Source organism: Balaenoptera acutorostrata, chromosome 4, assembly GCF_949987535.1.
Source record: "Balaenoptera acutorostrata chromosome 4, mBalAcu1.1, whole genome shotgun sequence".
NCBI classification, from domain to species: domain Eukaryota; kingdom Metazoa; phylum Chordata; class Mammalia; order Artiodactyla; family Balaenopteridae; genus Balaenoptera; species Balaenoptera acutorostrata.
Window position 1 is genome coordinate 85,595,368 of NC_080067.1, and position 15,287 is coordinate 85,610,654.

Below are 15,287 nucleotides of genomic sequence, written 5' to 3' on the forward strand. Positions count from 1 at the left end.
GGGCCTCATCCTTCGATTTTCAACACAAGAGAAAAAGAGGAATTGTTCTTCAGCAAGTAAGTACATTTACTATTATCTTAATATGGGATAGCTTGGTAGACCTAGTGACCAACAACCTGACTGCTTTTTAAACAAACATACCATCACTCTTTACCTCCAAGATGCATACTTTCCCCCCAAAGGGCCTTCAGGGGGTCTCTTATTCCAACATACTTGGAGAATCATCATCAGAGTTATGGCCCGTTATTTTAAGTTTCCTAGGTGGTAGAAAATATTAATTTTGTAGGCTGAATTTGAGTTTTCCAAAACCAGTAAAATTCTGATGAATAAGTGAATCCAAGCTAATCCTGACTAAAAATGGAGTGTGACTGATAAAACAATCCAGTTTGGCTGAAAAACTGCCTCAAAGAGGGGTCCCAAACATTTCCCGGGTAGCACTAGACTATGTCTCTGGTGGCAATCTGAGAGGATCACATAGGAGCACAGCTTTCATTTTTATTCCTAAAGTTTAATATATTTACTAAAAAAAAAAAAAAATCAGCTTCCTCACATTATAGTACATAATATAAATAAGTAATGTTTTCAGCATGTCTTTTCTCTTCCCTTTTTACTGACACTTTTCCGTTGATTGAGATCCTCTACCCCTTTAAGACATACTCTTTGTGTAGAAGTATTTAAAAATGGAAACACTTGTTTTTCTCTGTTAATACATTAAGAAAGAAGTAGTTTCGTGACTTAAGTACTGCCTTGGACAAAATATGCCCTCCCTGGTGCTCTGTGTTTTCAGTATATTCTGAAGAGGGTCCAAGCTTTCATGGGTGGGCTTGCTGATATCCAGGGCCCTTAGAGTTCTCTGTGTTTCTAACAGTCTTCATCATCCCTTCTGGCATTGGGAGAGCTGTGGTTGGTTCTTGGAACATGCATGCACAGGCAGGGTCACCTCCGCAGAGGTCCGCCAGTTTTTGCTTTTCCCTCGAGATTGTGCCATGATTTAGAGGTTGCTCAGATTACGATCCCTGACTCATTTCAGGCGGGCAACTAACAGGTTTTACAACCCATGGTGGGCCAGTCTTCCTTCCTGGGTGACTTTTAGTTTTTCCTTTTCAGGTTGTGAAAATAAGTCCATAATATTTTATATCTAGGAGTTTGGACACCCAGGTACACCATCCAGCCTCTCCTCAGTGTGTTTTGCAAACATTGTGAGAGAACCCTCTGTGTGGGGGCAATTGAATTGTCTTCTGCCTTGCCTGGTGTAAGCTGTGAGGTGCCTGAGTCTCACTTGGCTTGAAATTGTTTGCTTTTGTTTTCCATCCTCATCAGCAGAAGCCATGGATCACACACTGAAGTGGGGAACACTTCCACCCAAGCGCCCATACCTCAAGCCCTTTCAGCTCTTGGTGCTGGCCGGTCTTTTTTACTTCTGTTCAGGTAAGCAACCTCCAGGAACTTGACTGAGTCCACTGCTTCAGGGTTTAGAGAGAGGAAATGGTGTTCTCTGTGCTGCCTCCTTCTGTGAGAGAGAAGGGACCTTCAGGGTATTTCAGCTCATTTTAGGGATGAGAAAACAGGTCCAGAGAGGTTAAAGGACCTGCCCTTGATCACACAGCAAGCCAGTGGCCAAGTTAGCTCAAGAACACAGACCTTAAAGGAAAGGTGGGGCAGTGTTATTTTAACAAAGCCAAAAGCTGATTCAGAAGGACAGCTCAGAGTTGTGATCTCTTCCACTAGGTGCTTGTTTACATTTTGTGAAACGCTAAGGCACTGGCCTTGGGCTCTGGATCCCAAACTACATTTCTATGAGACAACACAGCTAAAGTCTTCTGCTTCTAAAACTAAACAATGATGATCTTCTTTCCAAGTTGAAGGGGGAAAAGAAAGTATTGATAGTTGTAACATACAATCTTCTTAATATTAAAATTTTCTCAATATTTATTTGTATGCTTTAGGTGCTGATGCCCTTTGTCAACACAGGCATCTGACATTAAGTAGTATCAGATTTAGCACAAATCATATTTTGAGTTATTTTTAACTTACTATATAGGTATTTCAGGTGTGTCCTACAAAGGATATTTGGACTTCTGGAGGCTTTTGTTACATCTCAGGTGCTGAACTTGGGGGGCTGTTGGGAAGGGTGGTGCTGATCCTGCTGACAGGGTGGTTCTGACTTTTTTTTTTAAAAGTCAGAACAAATAAAAGATCTGCTTTGTGCTGAGCAGCATGCTACCTGGTTTCATCAAAATAAAGAGGAGGCCTTGCCTCCTGCAGCGTTTCCTAATCTGCAAAGAGCCGAATATCAAAGGGCCTTGTCTTAAGCGACGGTTACTTAAAACTGCAGCCATCACCCAGAATGACCAAGGTGTGAGGGAGGGCACTGGAAGGAAGGGATTACTGTGACTCTGGTATTTGTACATTGTCTGTCCTGAGCTGTAAAACTTGCTATTTTACACTGTTGCTGAACCAAGAGAACCGTGAGTCAAGTTTCACATCAGATTTTGTATATCTGATGGACAGTAATATTTCCAACAGTTACAATTTTCTTTCGGGTAGTCGGGGGCAGCACTCCCAATCTAGAGTCTTCTGGGGAATCTTAATGAGTTTTAAAAGATTCAGAAGGAAATTTACAGGCTTGCTAGAAATGTGGTATGTGTGCATGCATGCGTGCAAGCGTGTCTGTGTGTGTGTGTGTGTGTGTGTGTGTGTGAGAGAGAGAGAGAGAGAGAGACAGATGGAAAGGGGGTGAGGAGAGAGAAAGAAACAATAAAAAAGAGAGAAAGTATAAAAAGAAAATTAAAACCAAGGCTATAGCAATTATACCAGAAAAATTAGTCAGGGGCAAATGGAAGGAAATGAACTTTGAGCTAAAGAAAGATATTTAGGAAAGTATCTTGTTCTACAGCTACATCCAGATTTTATTGTTGCTATACTGAGTCAACAAAGGAATCCATGAGTTTCTTTTGTCTGAACACCTACTGTGTATCAGGTGGGCCTTAAAAACTGAGGCTGGGATTCCTGCCCTCAAAGAGATGTGAGTATGTTAGTTGGAGAAGGCAAAACAAACCCACAAGCAAGTGAAGAACAGTGAAGTGACTGGCCCTGACTGTAAGCGCCCCAGACCTGGGAAAGCTGGGACCAGGGTGGGCTGCAGCAGCGGGGCAGGCTTTACGGTGGAGGACGCGGGTGGCAACAGCATTCCGGCCGAGCAGTAGCATGAACAAAGGCACAAAGGTGAGGATGAGCCAGTGGGAAAAGGTTTATTCTTTTGTTTAATCATTTATGAATTCAACAAACACCGAGCATCTCTCATGTACAAGACACTTTTCTTGGTCCTGGGGACAAGTTGTGAGCAAAATTGACTTGGCTTTTGCCTTCATGGAATTTACAGTCATTAGGAAGAAGATGAAGATTAATCAATCATTCAGATGAATGTATGACCGAGAAACTCTCTGTTTCTCTGCCCGAGGGGACAGTGGTGAGAGTGATCTGGATGAAGGCGGAAGGAGCAGCATGTGAGGGACACGGAGCAAGGAAGTGAAGGTGGGCAGTGTTGGGGCGGCAGGGACCCAGGGACCAGACTCCACAGGGCTGGAAGGCCAGGGATCTGAATGTTATTTGGAGGCACTGGGAAGCCATAGAAGGATTTTAAGCAGGGGAGTGACACGGTCTGTACCAGCGCTGCTCACACTTTAATTATACATGCCAATCACCTGGGGGTCTTGTTAAAAAGCAGTTTCTAGCACAGGGTTTTTTTGTTTTTTTGTTTTTTTTATATTGGAGTATAGTTGCTTAACAACGTTGTGTTAGTTTCAGATGTACATCAAAGTGATTCAGTTATACATATCTACTCTTTTTCAACTTCTTTTCCCATTTAGGTTATTACACAATGTTGAGCAGAGTTCCATGTAGCACAGGGGATTTTTAGAGCAACGAAAATACTCAGTATGATACTGTAATGGTAGATGCCTGTCGTTACACATTTGTCAAAACCCATAAGATGTACAACGCCAAGAGTGACCTCTAGTGTAAACTGGACTTTGGGTGATAGTGGTGTGTCAGTGTAGCTTCATCGACTGTCACAAACGTACCACTCTGGCGCCGGATATCGGTGGTGGGGAGGCTGTGCCCATGGAGGGGCGGCGGTATACGGGTATGCTCTGTACTTTACGTTTATTTTGCCGCGAAACTAAAACTGCTCTAAAAGATAAAGTCTGTATATATTTTTTTAAATGCAGTTTCTGCTTAGGTGGGCCTGGGGAGGGGCCTGCATTTCTGTATTTCTTTTTTTTTTTTAATGTAATTCTTAGGGAGGGCTAACTTTTTTTTTTTTTAATTTATTTTTTTATTTTTATTTATGGCTGTGTTGGGTCTTCGTTTCTGTGCGAGGGTTCTCTGCACTTGTGGCAAGCGGGGGCCACTCTTCATCGCGGTGCGCGGGCCTCTTACTATCGTGGCCTCTCTTGTTGCGGAGCACAGGGTCCAGACGCACAGGCTCAGTAATTGTGGCTCACGGGCCCAGTTGCTCCACGGCATGTGGGATCTTCCCAGACCAGGGCCCGAACCCGTGTCCCCTGCATTAGCAGGCAGACTCTCAACCACTGCACCACCAGGGAAGCCCCATTTCTGTATTTCTAACAAGCAGTCAGGGGATGCTGATGCCGCTGGTCCACAGACCTTTAGCTTTAGTAGTAAAGCTCTAAGTGATATATTTTTTTAAAAAATGGTGTTGCTGAAGCATAAAGAACGGCTTGTAGGGCAGCCATAGTGGCTGCCAAAACCATTTAGTAGCTTATAGTACTTGATGATAGCTTCGATGAAAAGAATGGGATTGGAGGGAGATGGAGGGATTGGAGAATGTGTATGATGTAGAACTGGTGAGGATTTGCCAGACTGAAGTGCAGGTGTGGATTGTGCATGGCCTGTGGGAGACAAGACTGGATGAAGAGAGTGGAGTACAATCACGGAGGACTTTGCTCAGGGCAGGGGATTTGCACACTACCCCCTCCTTTCCTCTCCTGTGTAGGAGAGCTGCACTTCCCCCTGACCCCATCCATTGCCGCCGGGGACAGGGGACCTCTCTTTCCTGCACAGGGTGGGACCAGCAGGGCTCCTCTCCACTTCTAGTTTGGTTTGTGGAGGCAGAAACACTGGACTCATGTGCTCCAGAAACTGGTGGTTGTCTAACATGGGCAGCTTTTCCTCAGAGCTGGGGTCCTCTCAGGGAGACACAGCTCTCAGGGGAGGGGAGAGCCCTTGGGTAGGAGTAGGCCAGGGATGCAGGAGAGGTGTTGGCCTGGAATTCTGTGGCATGAAGAACACTGAGCTAGAGGAAAAGAGTGCTCTCAGAGTGCCGCTGTAAACAAAGCCTCTCCCCTCCCACCATGTTCTGTCTGCATGCTGCTGGCCAAGGCGTCCTGAAAGCCACGCTTCTTGCTGTGACTACTGTGATATCAGCTGCTGAAGTCCCCGAGGATTTTAGATATATACTGTTTAGGGAGACACACAAAAGTAAGGATCAGATTTATAACCAGTATATGGGCTGGGTCTGTAGAGGAGAGAAAGTTGGGAGCAATGTAAAAATCAGGTGACAAGTCTAAATCTGTCAGCTGCTGGAGAGCAGTTACCTCTTAGCCTCCTTGTGTGCCCAGCACCCAGCCTGCGGCCCACACAAGCCCCGAGGATGTTGGTTCACTTAATCAAAAGCACTTAGAAGGGTCCAAAAAGGTCACTTCCTTTGTGTTAAAGGCCACACAGACCATTAACAGTAAATCACCAGGTGGTGGGATTACAGATGACTTTTATGCTTTTCCGTATTTTTCATTCTTTGCAAATTTAATGTGTGTTTCTTCTAGAGTCAGGGAAAACCTTTATTTAAAAAGCACACCAAAGTCCTCAGTGAGATACATTACGGTACACGGTGATATAAGCTGCTGTGCGCACCTGATTCTTTCTCCTTTAGGAGAAGTGGTGGTACAGCCCTGCTGACCATTGCTGCGGTTCACCTCTGAGGAAGGGGCATTGTGGCCAGCCCAGTGTCCACACTGCCTCACTCTAGTTTGGAGGGACTAGGGGAGACGCATGGCTTCCTAGATTGGGTTCTTATTTTTTTAAAGCTATAAATTAAATTTTATTATTGTATCTCCCAATTGTCCTGTATGGTTTTTTTCCCCCTGCAGTGACATAAAATTCACTGTTTTAAAGTGTACGATTCAGTGGTTTTTAGTATAATCACAATGTTGTGAAACCATCACCACTATCTAATTTCAGAACATTTCTATCACTCTAAAAAGAAACTCCATACCCATTAGCTGTCCCTCTCCATTCCCTCTGCCCTGTCTCCTGGTAGCCACTAATCTAATTTCTGTCTCCATGAATTTGCCTATTCTGGACATTTCTTCTAAATGGAGTTATATTATATGTGGCCTTTGTGTATGGTTTCTTTCACTTAGCATAATGTTTTCAAGGTTCATCTATGTTGTAGTAAGTATCAGTACTTCATGCCTTTTTTGGTTGAATAATATTCCATTGTAGATTGAGTTTTGAGAGGTACATTACTTGTCTAAAACTAGTGACCTCTACACTTGTTGGCAAAAAGCTCCCTCTCTTGGGGGTTTATCGGTGGAGAGTTGAAGTGGTCAGGAAGGGCAGGGGTTGGGGACTTGACTCAGTGCAAGTGTCAGCCGGTTACCACAATGATTCTGGCCACATCCTGGGTGTGATTCAACACATGAGGTGCTGTGTCTGAGAGAAATAGCCCCATGAAAAAAATCTGTATAGCTTTTACAGTTAATAAAACACTTTATATCTGGGTGTCATATGACCCCCATGGTAATTATGTGAAGGAAGTCGGGGAGATAGTATTATGCCCATTTTGCAGAAATTATACCTTGGCCCAAGGAGTTTAATCACCTTGTTAAAGGTTATGATTCTAATGCACAGCGGTGGAACCAGATTTCATCTCCTAATGCTTAGCCAGGCATTCAGCAAATATTGATGGAGCACCTACTATGGGCCAGGCCCCGTTCTAGGTTCTGCAGATATGGCAACGAGCAAAACAGATAAAGCCCCTGCTCTCATGGCCCCCAAAGTAACTCCAGCTGATATATAGCAGCTGGAGACAAGCTCGAAGAGAAATAAATCAGGGCCAGGGGCTAACAAGTGGCACGATGGGTGGGGTCAGGGAGGAAGGTGCTGGTTAGGGAGAGTCAGAGAAGGCCTCACCACAAGGGGACAGCTTCCCTGAAGGAAGCAAGGGACGGGGCTGTGTGGATGTCTGGGGAGCCAATGGTCCGGGTCGTGTGCCTGGCACCATGTAAGGTTTCACTTGCATTCCCTCACAGAAACCTCAACCCATGTTGTTAGGTAGGTGTTGCTAGGCCAGTTTGTAAAATGGCAAAGCAAGCTCAAAATCCAACTATTTAGGGCTTCCCTGGTGGCGCAGTGGTTGAGAATCTGCCTGCCAATGCAGGGGACATGGGTTCGAGCCCTGGTCTGGGAAGATCCCACATGCCGCGGAGCAAATGGGCCCGTGAGCCACAGCTACTGAGCCTGCGCGTCTGGAGCCTGTGCTCCGCAACAAGAGAGGCCGCGATAGTGAGAGGCCCGCGCACCGCGATGAAGAGTGGCCTCCGCTTGCCGCAACTAGAGAAAGCCCTCGCACAGAAACGAAGACCCAACACAGCCATAAAATAAATAAATTAAAAAAAAAAAAATCCAACTATTTAGGCAGTGATGCTGAGACCTGACTTTCCCCTCCAGAACCACTGAAGCGGACACAACCCTTCAGAAATCTTTCGACTGTTTTCTTGTAAACGCGTGTAGCAGTCCCTGAGTATGGAAGCCAGGTCCTGGTGGGAATTGCCCAGAAGATTTTTGGTTCCTCTTTTCAGTCTGGTTCTTCCTCACCACCAGCGTCTGGTGAGGGGATCTCACATAGGAACATCAAAGAGCCCATTGATGGTTTGCTGTTGACCTTTAGACAAACACCCACACTTCTCCTCAGATGGCTGGACAAAAACTCCTTAAGAACTATGATTGAAATTAGCTCACTTTCAGTTAGGATTTCTTTTTGCTAATGTCACCACATGTCAAAATCATTTAGAAATCCTGGATTCTTTTTGGGTGGGAATAAACAGGGCACAGGAAAGACACAGTTATTTAGGACCCCGGATGAGTGAGTTGCTTTCTATCATGGGGTCTGTCTGGTCCATAGCAAGACCAGGGTTCCATGTGTCTGACATAACCCCTGAGTGAGATGAAAGAGACCAGAAAGTACGAGTTGGGGTTGAGAGGAGGGAGAGAGAGGAAAGGAAACTCTTACGGAAGACCTGCTATGTACTAGGGACTTTTCCATTTATATCATTTTATTTGAATTTAAGTTTACAATGATCCTGAGAGGTAGGCATCATAACATTTTTACAGATGAGGAAACAGGTTAATCAGAAAATGGCTGAGCTGGGACTAGACCCCAAATCAAAAGGAATCCATAGTCCATGCACCTTCTACATATCATTTTGCTTTCGTTGTATCTCTTTTTAAAGAGAGTTTGGGTTATTTAGCTATTCTTTGCTCCCCTCAAGTATAGCTTTTCATTTATTTCCCCCTTTTCAGTTATATTCCCTAAATCTAGGGCTGGCAATGTTCAGCACGATTGCCAGAAGAAGTGCCTTCGATCATTCTGAGGTACTTCACACTGCTGTGAAAATACCTACCATCACAATGCTCTCTTCCTAAATGCTGCGGTAGGGCCACATCCAGTCTGATGGAGGCAGGTAGAATAGCTGGTGAGATGGAGAGGTGCTAGTGTCCCATGATCCTACTGCCCAAGGAGAGTGGGCCTGGAGATGAGATCCCTATCCTAGTGAGACATGGGCCTGCCCAGGGGTTCTGTGTGGCTCTGGAGGATACCAAAGGGAGGATGTAACATGGTAGCACTGGGGGGTTTGGGGGGGTGGTCAGTTGTGAAAGCACCAGGGCTTTAGAGGAACTCTGCTTTTAGGTCAAGCACAGCATAGGAAAAGTTACTATGCCTTCTAAACCAAAAAACCAGAAAATATAGTCTGACAGGGATTTTGGTGCTACTGATAAGTGCTTAGGAAATAACAAAAAGATGGAGTTTGGATGCTGAAATATTGATATTTCTGAGATATGTTGATGGGAAATGGGCAAATGTTTTAAATGGGGACTCTCTAGCCAACCTAGGTTGTAGGGCACCTGTTGTGTGGATGGCAGATAGCCAACGGAGATAAAGACAAGATATCCGTCTGTTTAGGGTAGCTAGAGAGGGCAGAAATGGTCCAGAGGAGTAACCGAAGCCTTGTCAGGTGGGGATGAGGCGAGTCATTTCAGAATGACGTCATGGGTCAAGCCGGGCCTGGAAGGAAATGGACTGTTTCTCAAAGCAAAAGAGCCCAGTGATGGAGCCCAGCTGGGAGTGGGCAGTGCTGGCTTACTTATCCTAGAACTGGGCCTCAAATTGGGGAAACCAGTAAACAAGGAGAGTGGCCCAAAAAGTTCTCTGCAAAACTGGGGCAGTTTCCTTTCCTGGGCTTAGTTTCCTCACCTGTAAAATAAGACCACCAAAATGATCAGGGAAATTCCTTCAAAATCTCACATTCCTTAACTATGGCTTCCCTATCCCTGTGGGACTGATAACATTGTTTAACTGGTAGTTGGCACTCATATGCTTGGTCTCCTAAAGTCCTTCTTCTTTTGGGACTAGTGTGCCTTCTCTCTCATTGTCCATGGACAGACAAATGGGTAAAGAAAATGTGGTATATACATACAATGGAATATTAGTCATTATCATTGTATCCTTAAAAAGGAAGGGAATTCTGACACATGTAAAACATGGAGGAACCTTGAGGGCATTATGCTGAGTGGAATTAACCAGTCACAAAAAGACAAATACTGTATGATTCCACTTATATTAGGTATCTAAAGTAGTAAAATTCATAGAAACATAAAGTTGAGTGGTGGTTACCAGGGGCTGGAGGGAGGGAGAAAGGGGAGTGGTTTAATGCATACAGAGTTCCAGATTTGCAAGATGGAAAAGTTCTGTTTCACAACAATGTGAATATACTTGATGCTACTGAGCTGTACATTTAAAAATGGTTAAGATGGTAAAATTTATGTTATTTTTTAATCACAATTTTTTAAATGGAGAAAAAAAGCACTGGAGACCAAAGAAACCAAAATCAAACTGAACACTCCAATCCTGCTTGGTCACTGGATACAACACTCAATTCTGTTACTGCCAACTCCAAATTCTTGCTTGTGCAGGCATCTATATTTAATAGATATAAGATCTTGTTCTGTTTGCCTCTCCATAGGCGTCATCCAGGTGACCAAAACAGTGAAAGAAGCAGCAATGCTATCCTGTGATTACAACATATCCACTGAAGAACTGAAGAGAGTTCGCATCTACTGGCAAAAGGATAATGAAATGGTGCTGGCTGTCATGTCTGGGAAAGTGAAGGTGTGGCCCAAGTACGAGAACCGCACCATCACTGACGTCACCAATAACCTCTGCATTGTGATCCTGGCTCTGCGCCTGTCGGACAATGGCACCTACACCTGTGTTATTCAGAAGGCTGAGAAAGGGTCTTACAAACTGGAGCACCTGACTTCGGTGAAGTTAATGATCAGAGGTCAGTGGAACTTTCTGATTTTCAATAAGCCGGCAGACTCTTGATGCCCTTAAAGACATACTCCTATTGATTTAAGTGGAAATTTTACCAAAGAGGCGTGTATCTCACTTCATTTCTTAGGGTTGAGTCTCTAGTTTTACAGTGAACCCTAACTGTTTTCTCAGGATGTCCTGGAAATATCTATTAGTTGCATTTCTTGCACTTCGACAATCCAAGTTCATGACAATCACCCTGGAGCATTCTAATGACCTGAAGTATCTTCTGAATCATAAAGGGACACATTTGATTTGATGTAGCTATACTATTAACTGGATTTGATCCAGTAATATATATATTCTTGTAAAGTATGTTGAAAGGTATAAGAGCAATGCAGGTATAAATACTATGGCTATTGTACTATTATATTTATTGTATATTTGAAGCTCTCCTCTAACGGTCATTCCTACAAAGTTAGATGTTAGAGAACTGTGAAGGGCAGGGTAGGAAGAAGCCGTGACTTAACCACAGGTGATACTGCTAGAGGATACTAATATATCCTGAGCCCTCATTGAGAAATGGTAGTCCTGGGCCATTCCCTCATACTTGAAATTCAAACATGTTTCTTTTTCTTCCTGGGCACTTGAGGCTTTAGTGGAAAGACTCAAACCTTTTAATAAAAGATAATAATTAACCTTGATATCAGTTAACTTAAGTGGATCCTTAGTGAAGTCTTCACTGTTCTTCCCTGCTTTTGGTCTTCAGTTATGTTGAATCTTTAGCTGTAACATCCAGATCATACCTAAAGCTTAGGAGGTAAGCCAAATTTACATGGAATTATCTTGAACTTCACTCTGTGTATTCCCTACCCATGGAGAGAGCAAATGATCATATGGTGGTGAGATGTGAGGGGTTCTGAGAAGCCCACCTCCTCCAAAATTCAGACCTGTGTCGATTCCTGGAATTCCCACTATTACAGCCTCTCCTGCTAATTTCAGCATTTTTTCCCCACAAGATCCCTGTTAAAGATAAAAATGTGTTCCCTGGGGGAGATGCCACCACAGACATATTAGCCTGTATTAATTAATTACATTCGAGACATAGTTAGTTTTCTAACAGAATATCCAGACAGAAGTAGACTCAGAACATGTACATTTTGATAGAAAGATAAAGAAGAAAATCCAAGGAGAAGAGGCAGAGTTTCAGGGAGGGCAGGCCCTAGTAGCAGGTTATCGTAGGAGACCAAGGACAGCTAAAGGGGTAGCATGGGAGTGCTGAGGGCCTCAAAAAGGAAGGTAGGGCACCAAAATCAGGTAAGGGAAGACGAAAATGGAAACTCTGCTTGCTTAATTAGACACAGAACCAATTCTGGTACTTCCAGCTGAGTCAGTTAGAACAGTGCTTCCCAAATGATAAGGTGCCTATGACTTGGGGATGTTGTTAAAATGCAGATTCAAATGCAGCAGGTCTGGCACTTCTAACAAGCTCCCTGGTGAGGCCTGTGCTGCTGCTGAGGATAGCAGTTTGAGAAGCAAGGCCAAGGTGACCAACTGTCCCGTTCTGCCCAGGACTGAGGGGTTTCCTTGGACATGAGATTTTCAGTGCTAATACTGAGAAAGTCTCAGGCTAACTGGGACAAGTTGCTCTCTCTATATTTGCTAAATGATGTAATAGCAGCATAGTATCAATGGATGAAAGCCTTCATTAAGCAGCACATTTGAGGAGCTAGCTATACTAGTTAACATATTAATATGTTAATTAACTAGTTAACATATTAACTTTCTAAAACATATGCACCTTTTCCTTTCCTAATAAGATATTCTTACCCTACCTATTAAGAGTGGTGAAAACTTGGGTTAATTGATTAAAATGAGAGACAAAAGAATAATTCTTTGATGGTTCACAGTCTTGCAAAGCCTTAGGAGCTGTTACTCTAAACAGATCACCTTATAGAAGGGATAGGAGACAGAGCTTAGGCTGTTCTAAGCCCAGCCAGACCTTGAAAAGATGGTTTTTAATATGACCCTTGGTATTAGTGGCATTCTTGTGGTTAAATGTTTCTTAGAAAAGCGAAGTGCAGAAATGAACATGAATCGTAACTAGGATATGAGTTACTTGGATTTGTTATTCAAAGTTATAACATGACATACTGATGTTATGAGAAACAAACAGAATATTCTTGTTGTTAGCTACCACTGTAATTATTTGATCTTATAGGATAAATTAAAGGAGTAAAAAATAATAATGTCAACTAAAAATGGCTCGAGAAAATGTCAAACTTAATTTAGGAACAGGATTAATTCAAAAAAGAAAGGTGACTCTATCCCTAACCAGATCCAAGTTTCTCTTTTTCTTGGCATTTATAGTCACTTGTCATAACTTTGTGCCACCAGGCAGTCCTGGAAGCTTTCACCTGGCAACTTGATTTAAATGAGCGAACTCATCTAAAAGAGGACAAATTTAAGACTCACATTAGTCTATTAACTAACTTCCTGTGTGTCAGGCTCTGTTCTATGTGATTTATATTAACGATGTCATTTAATTCTTACAACGCTGGGGGCAGGTATTATCATCCCCATCTTACAGATGAGCAAACTAAGACTAAAAGTGGTTAAGTAATTGGCCCCATGTTAAAAGGCAAAACTGGTTTTAAAACCTGGTCTTGGGACTTCCCTGGTGGTGCAGTGGTTAAGAATCTGCCTGCCAATGTAGGGGACACCGGTTTGAGCCCTGGTTCGGGAAGATCCCACATGCTGCGGAGCAACTAAGCCCGTGCGCCACAACTACTGAGCCTGCGCTCTAGAGCCCGCATGCCACAGCTACTGAAGCCTGCGTGCCTAGAGCCCGTGCTCTGCAACAAGAGAAACCACGGCAATGAGAAGCCTGTGCCCGGCAACTAAGAGTAGCCCCTGCTTACCGCAATTAAAGAAAGCCCACGTGCAGCAACGAAGACCCAACGCAGCCAAAAATAAATAAATAAATAAAAACAAAACAAAACAAAACAAAAAACCTGGTCTTGATGACCACTGTGCTATACTACATCTCTCTGTGAGACTCTGAATTCTGAAAAGAAAACTAATATATGAGATGAAGTATGGAGGGATTGGTTCCCCACATTTATGCTAAGAAGTATAAATTCTTGAAGCCTAACAATAAGTGAGGAAGAGGTGAGGGGAGTTTTTTCCTGTGTTCTCTGCAGTCATTTCACTATGCTTTGCTTTACTTTAGTATCTTATTAGGGGGCAAGTACACAAATGAAAGAGTGCCTCAAGTATCTTGGAGGAATATTAGGAAGGTCTCTCTGTCCTCATAAGGCATATCAGAAGAGCAAGGGAATCAGTAAAGTACAGTGGTTGAGATTACAGGCTCAGTAGTGTAAAATTTGGACAGAGGTTTATCTGATTAAAGACTACTTTTGAAAAAGTAAGGTAATGGTAAACAAACTTTAGAGTAGTGTTACCTCAGGTGTGGGAAGTAGGGAGACAGCAAAGTTAAGACCATACAAGTAGATTTACACAAGTTACTGTCAATATTCTGGTTCTCAATTTGGATGGTGGGTTCCCAAGTGTTTAGTATAGTATGAATTAATAAATAGATACATAAAAGAGAGCTACTTTGTACCTCAAAAATTAGGAAGAAAGAGAAGAAAAAGAAGTAAAAGAAAGGAAGGAAAGGAAAGGAAAAGAAAAGAAGCCAGACATATTTTAATCTGCTTGTTTATATCTCTAATACCATGGCATTAGTATTTTTCTGAGAATATATTTTTCAATATAATCTTATTTTTAATGTTTTAATAAAACAGCAATGTTTGAAGCTCTAAAAAAAAGAAAGAAAGAAAAGAAAAGAAGTCAGGGGAAGGGAAAGGTCTGGTATCTGAAAAACTTGAATTCAAATCCCAGTTCTGCCACTTATTGGTTGTGACTTCTCTAGACCTCAATTTGATTATTTATAAAGTGAAACATTGTATTAGGTTAAATCATATGAAATTACTGATATTTGACCTTTTTTGATCTACAACCTACCTCCTAGGGTTGTTGTAAAGACGAAATGAGATAATGTCCAGACCTAAGAAACATTAACGTGTTGTCTATTATTTTTTTCTTCACCTCTTGCAAATGCAAGTGTTGATACTATGTCAATATTTATTCACATGAACCTACTTCTTTCTTTAATAAGTGCCCTCTTACCTCCTTATGAAGAATTGATATAACCAATTCAAACCAAAGTTAGTCTTTGAATTATACATAAATATTAATGACTTAATGGGAAGTTGCAAATTATATTTTATTATTCTTATTAAAGCTAGGTATTTATTAAAAATATAAACACACACACAAATATGTAATGATATGTACTTACATCCTTGTTCTTTCTTCAGCTGACTTCCCTGTCCCTAGTATAACTGATATTGGAAATCCATCTCCTAACATCAGAAGGATAATTTGCTCAACCTCTGGAGGTTTTCCAAAGCCTCACCTTTCCTGGTTGGAAAATGGAGAAGAATTAAATGCTACCAATACAACACTTTCCCAGGATCCTGAAACTGAGCTCTACACGATTAGCAGTGAACTGGATTTCAATATGACAAGCAACCACAGCTTCGCGTGTCTTGTCAAGTATGGAGGCTTAACAGTGTCACAGACCTTCAACTGGCAAAAATGTAAGTGA

General features: G+C 42.6%; 1 protein-coding gene across 1 annotated transcript; it reads left to right on the forward strand.

The window, feature by feature from the left end:
• On the forward strand, nt 1–15,287 carry CD80 (CD80 molecule). Its single transcript, XM_057545796.1, has 4 exons — nt 1–56; nt 1,321–1,428; nt 10,326–10,643; nt 14,998–15,287. Exons 2-4 carry the CDS (start codon nt 1,329–1,331, stop codon nt 15,285–15,287), a joined length of 708 nt encoding a protein of 235 aa, XP_057401779.1. The 5' UTR covers nt 1–56; nt 1,321–1,328.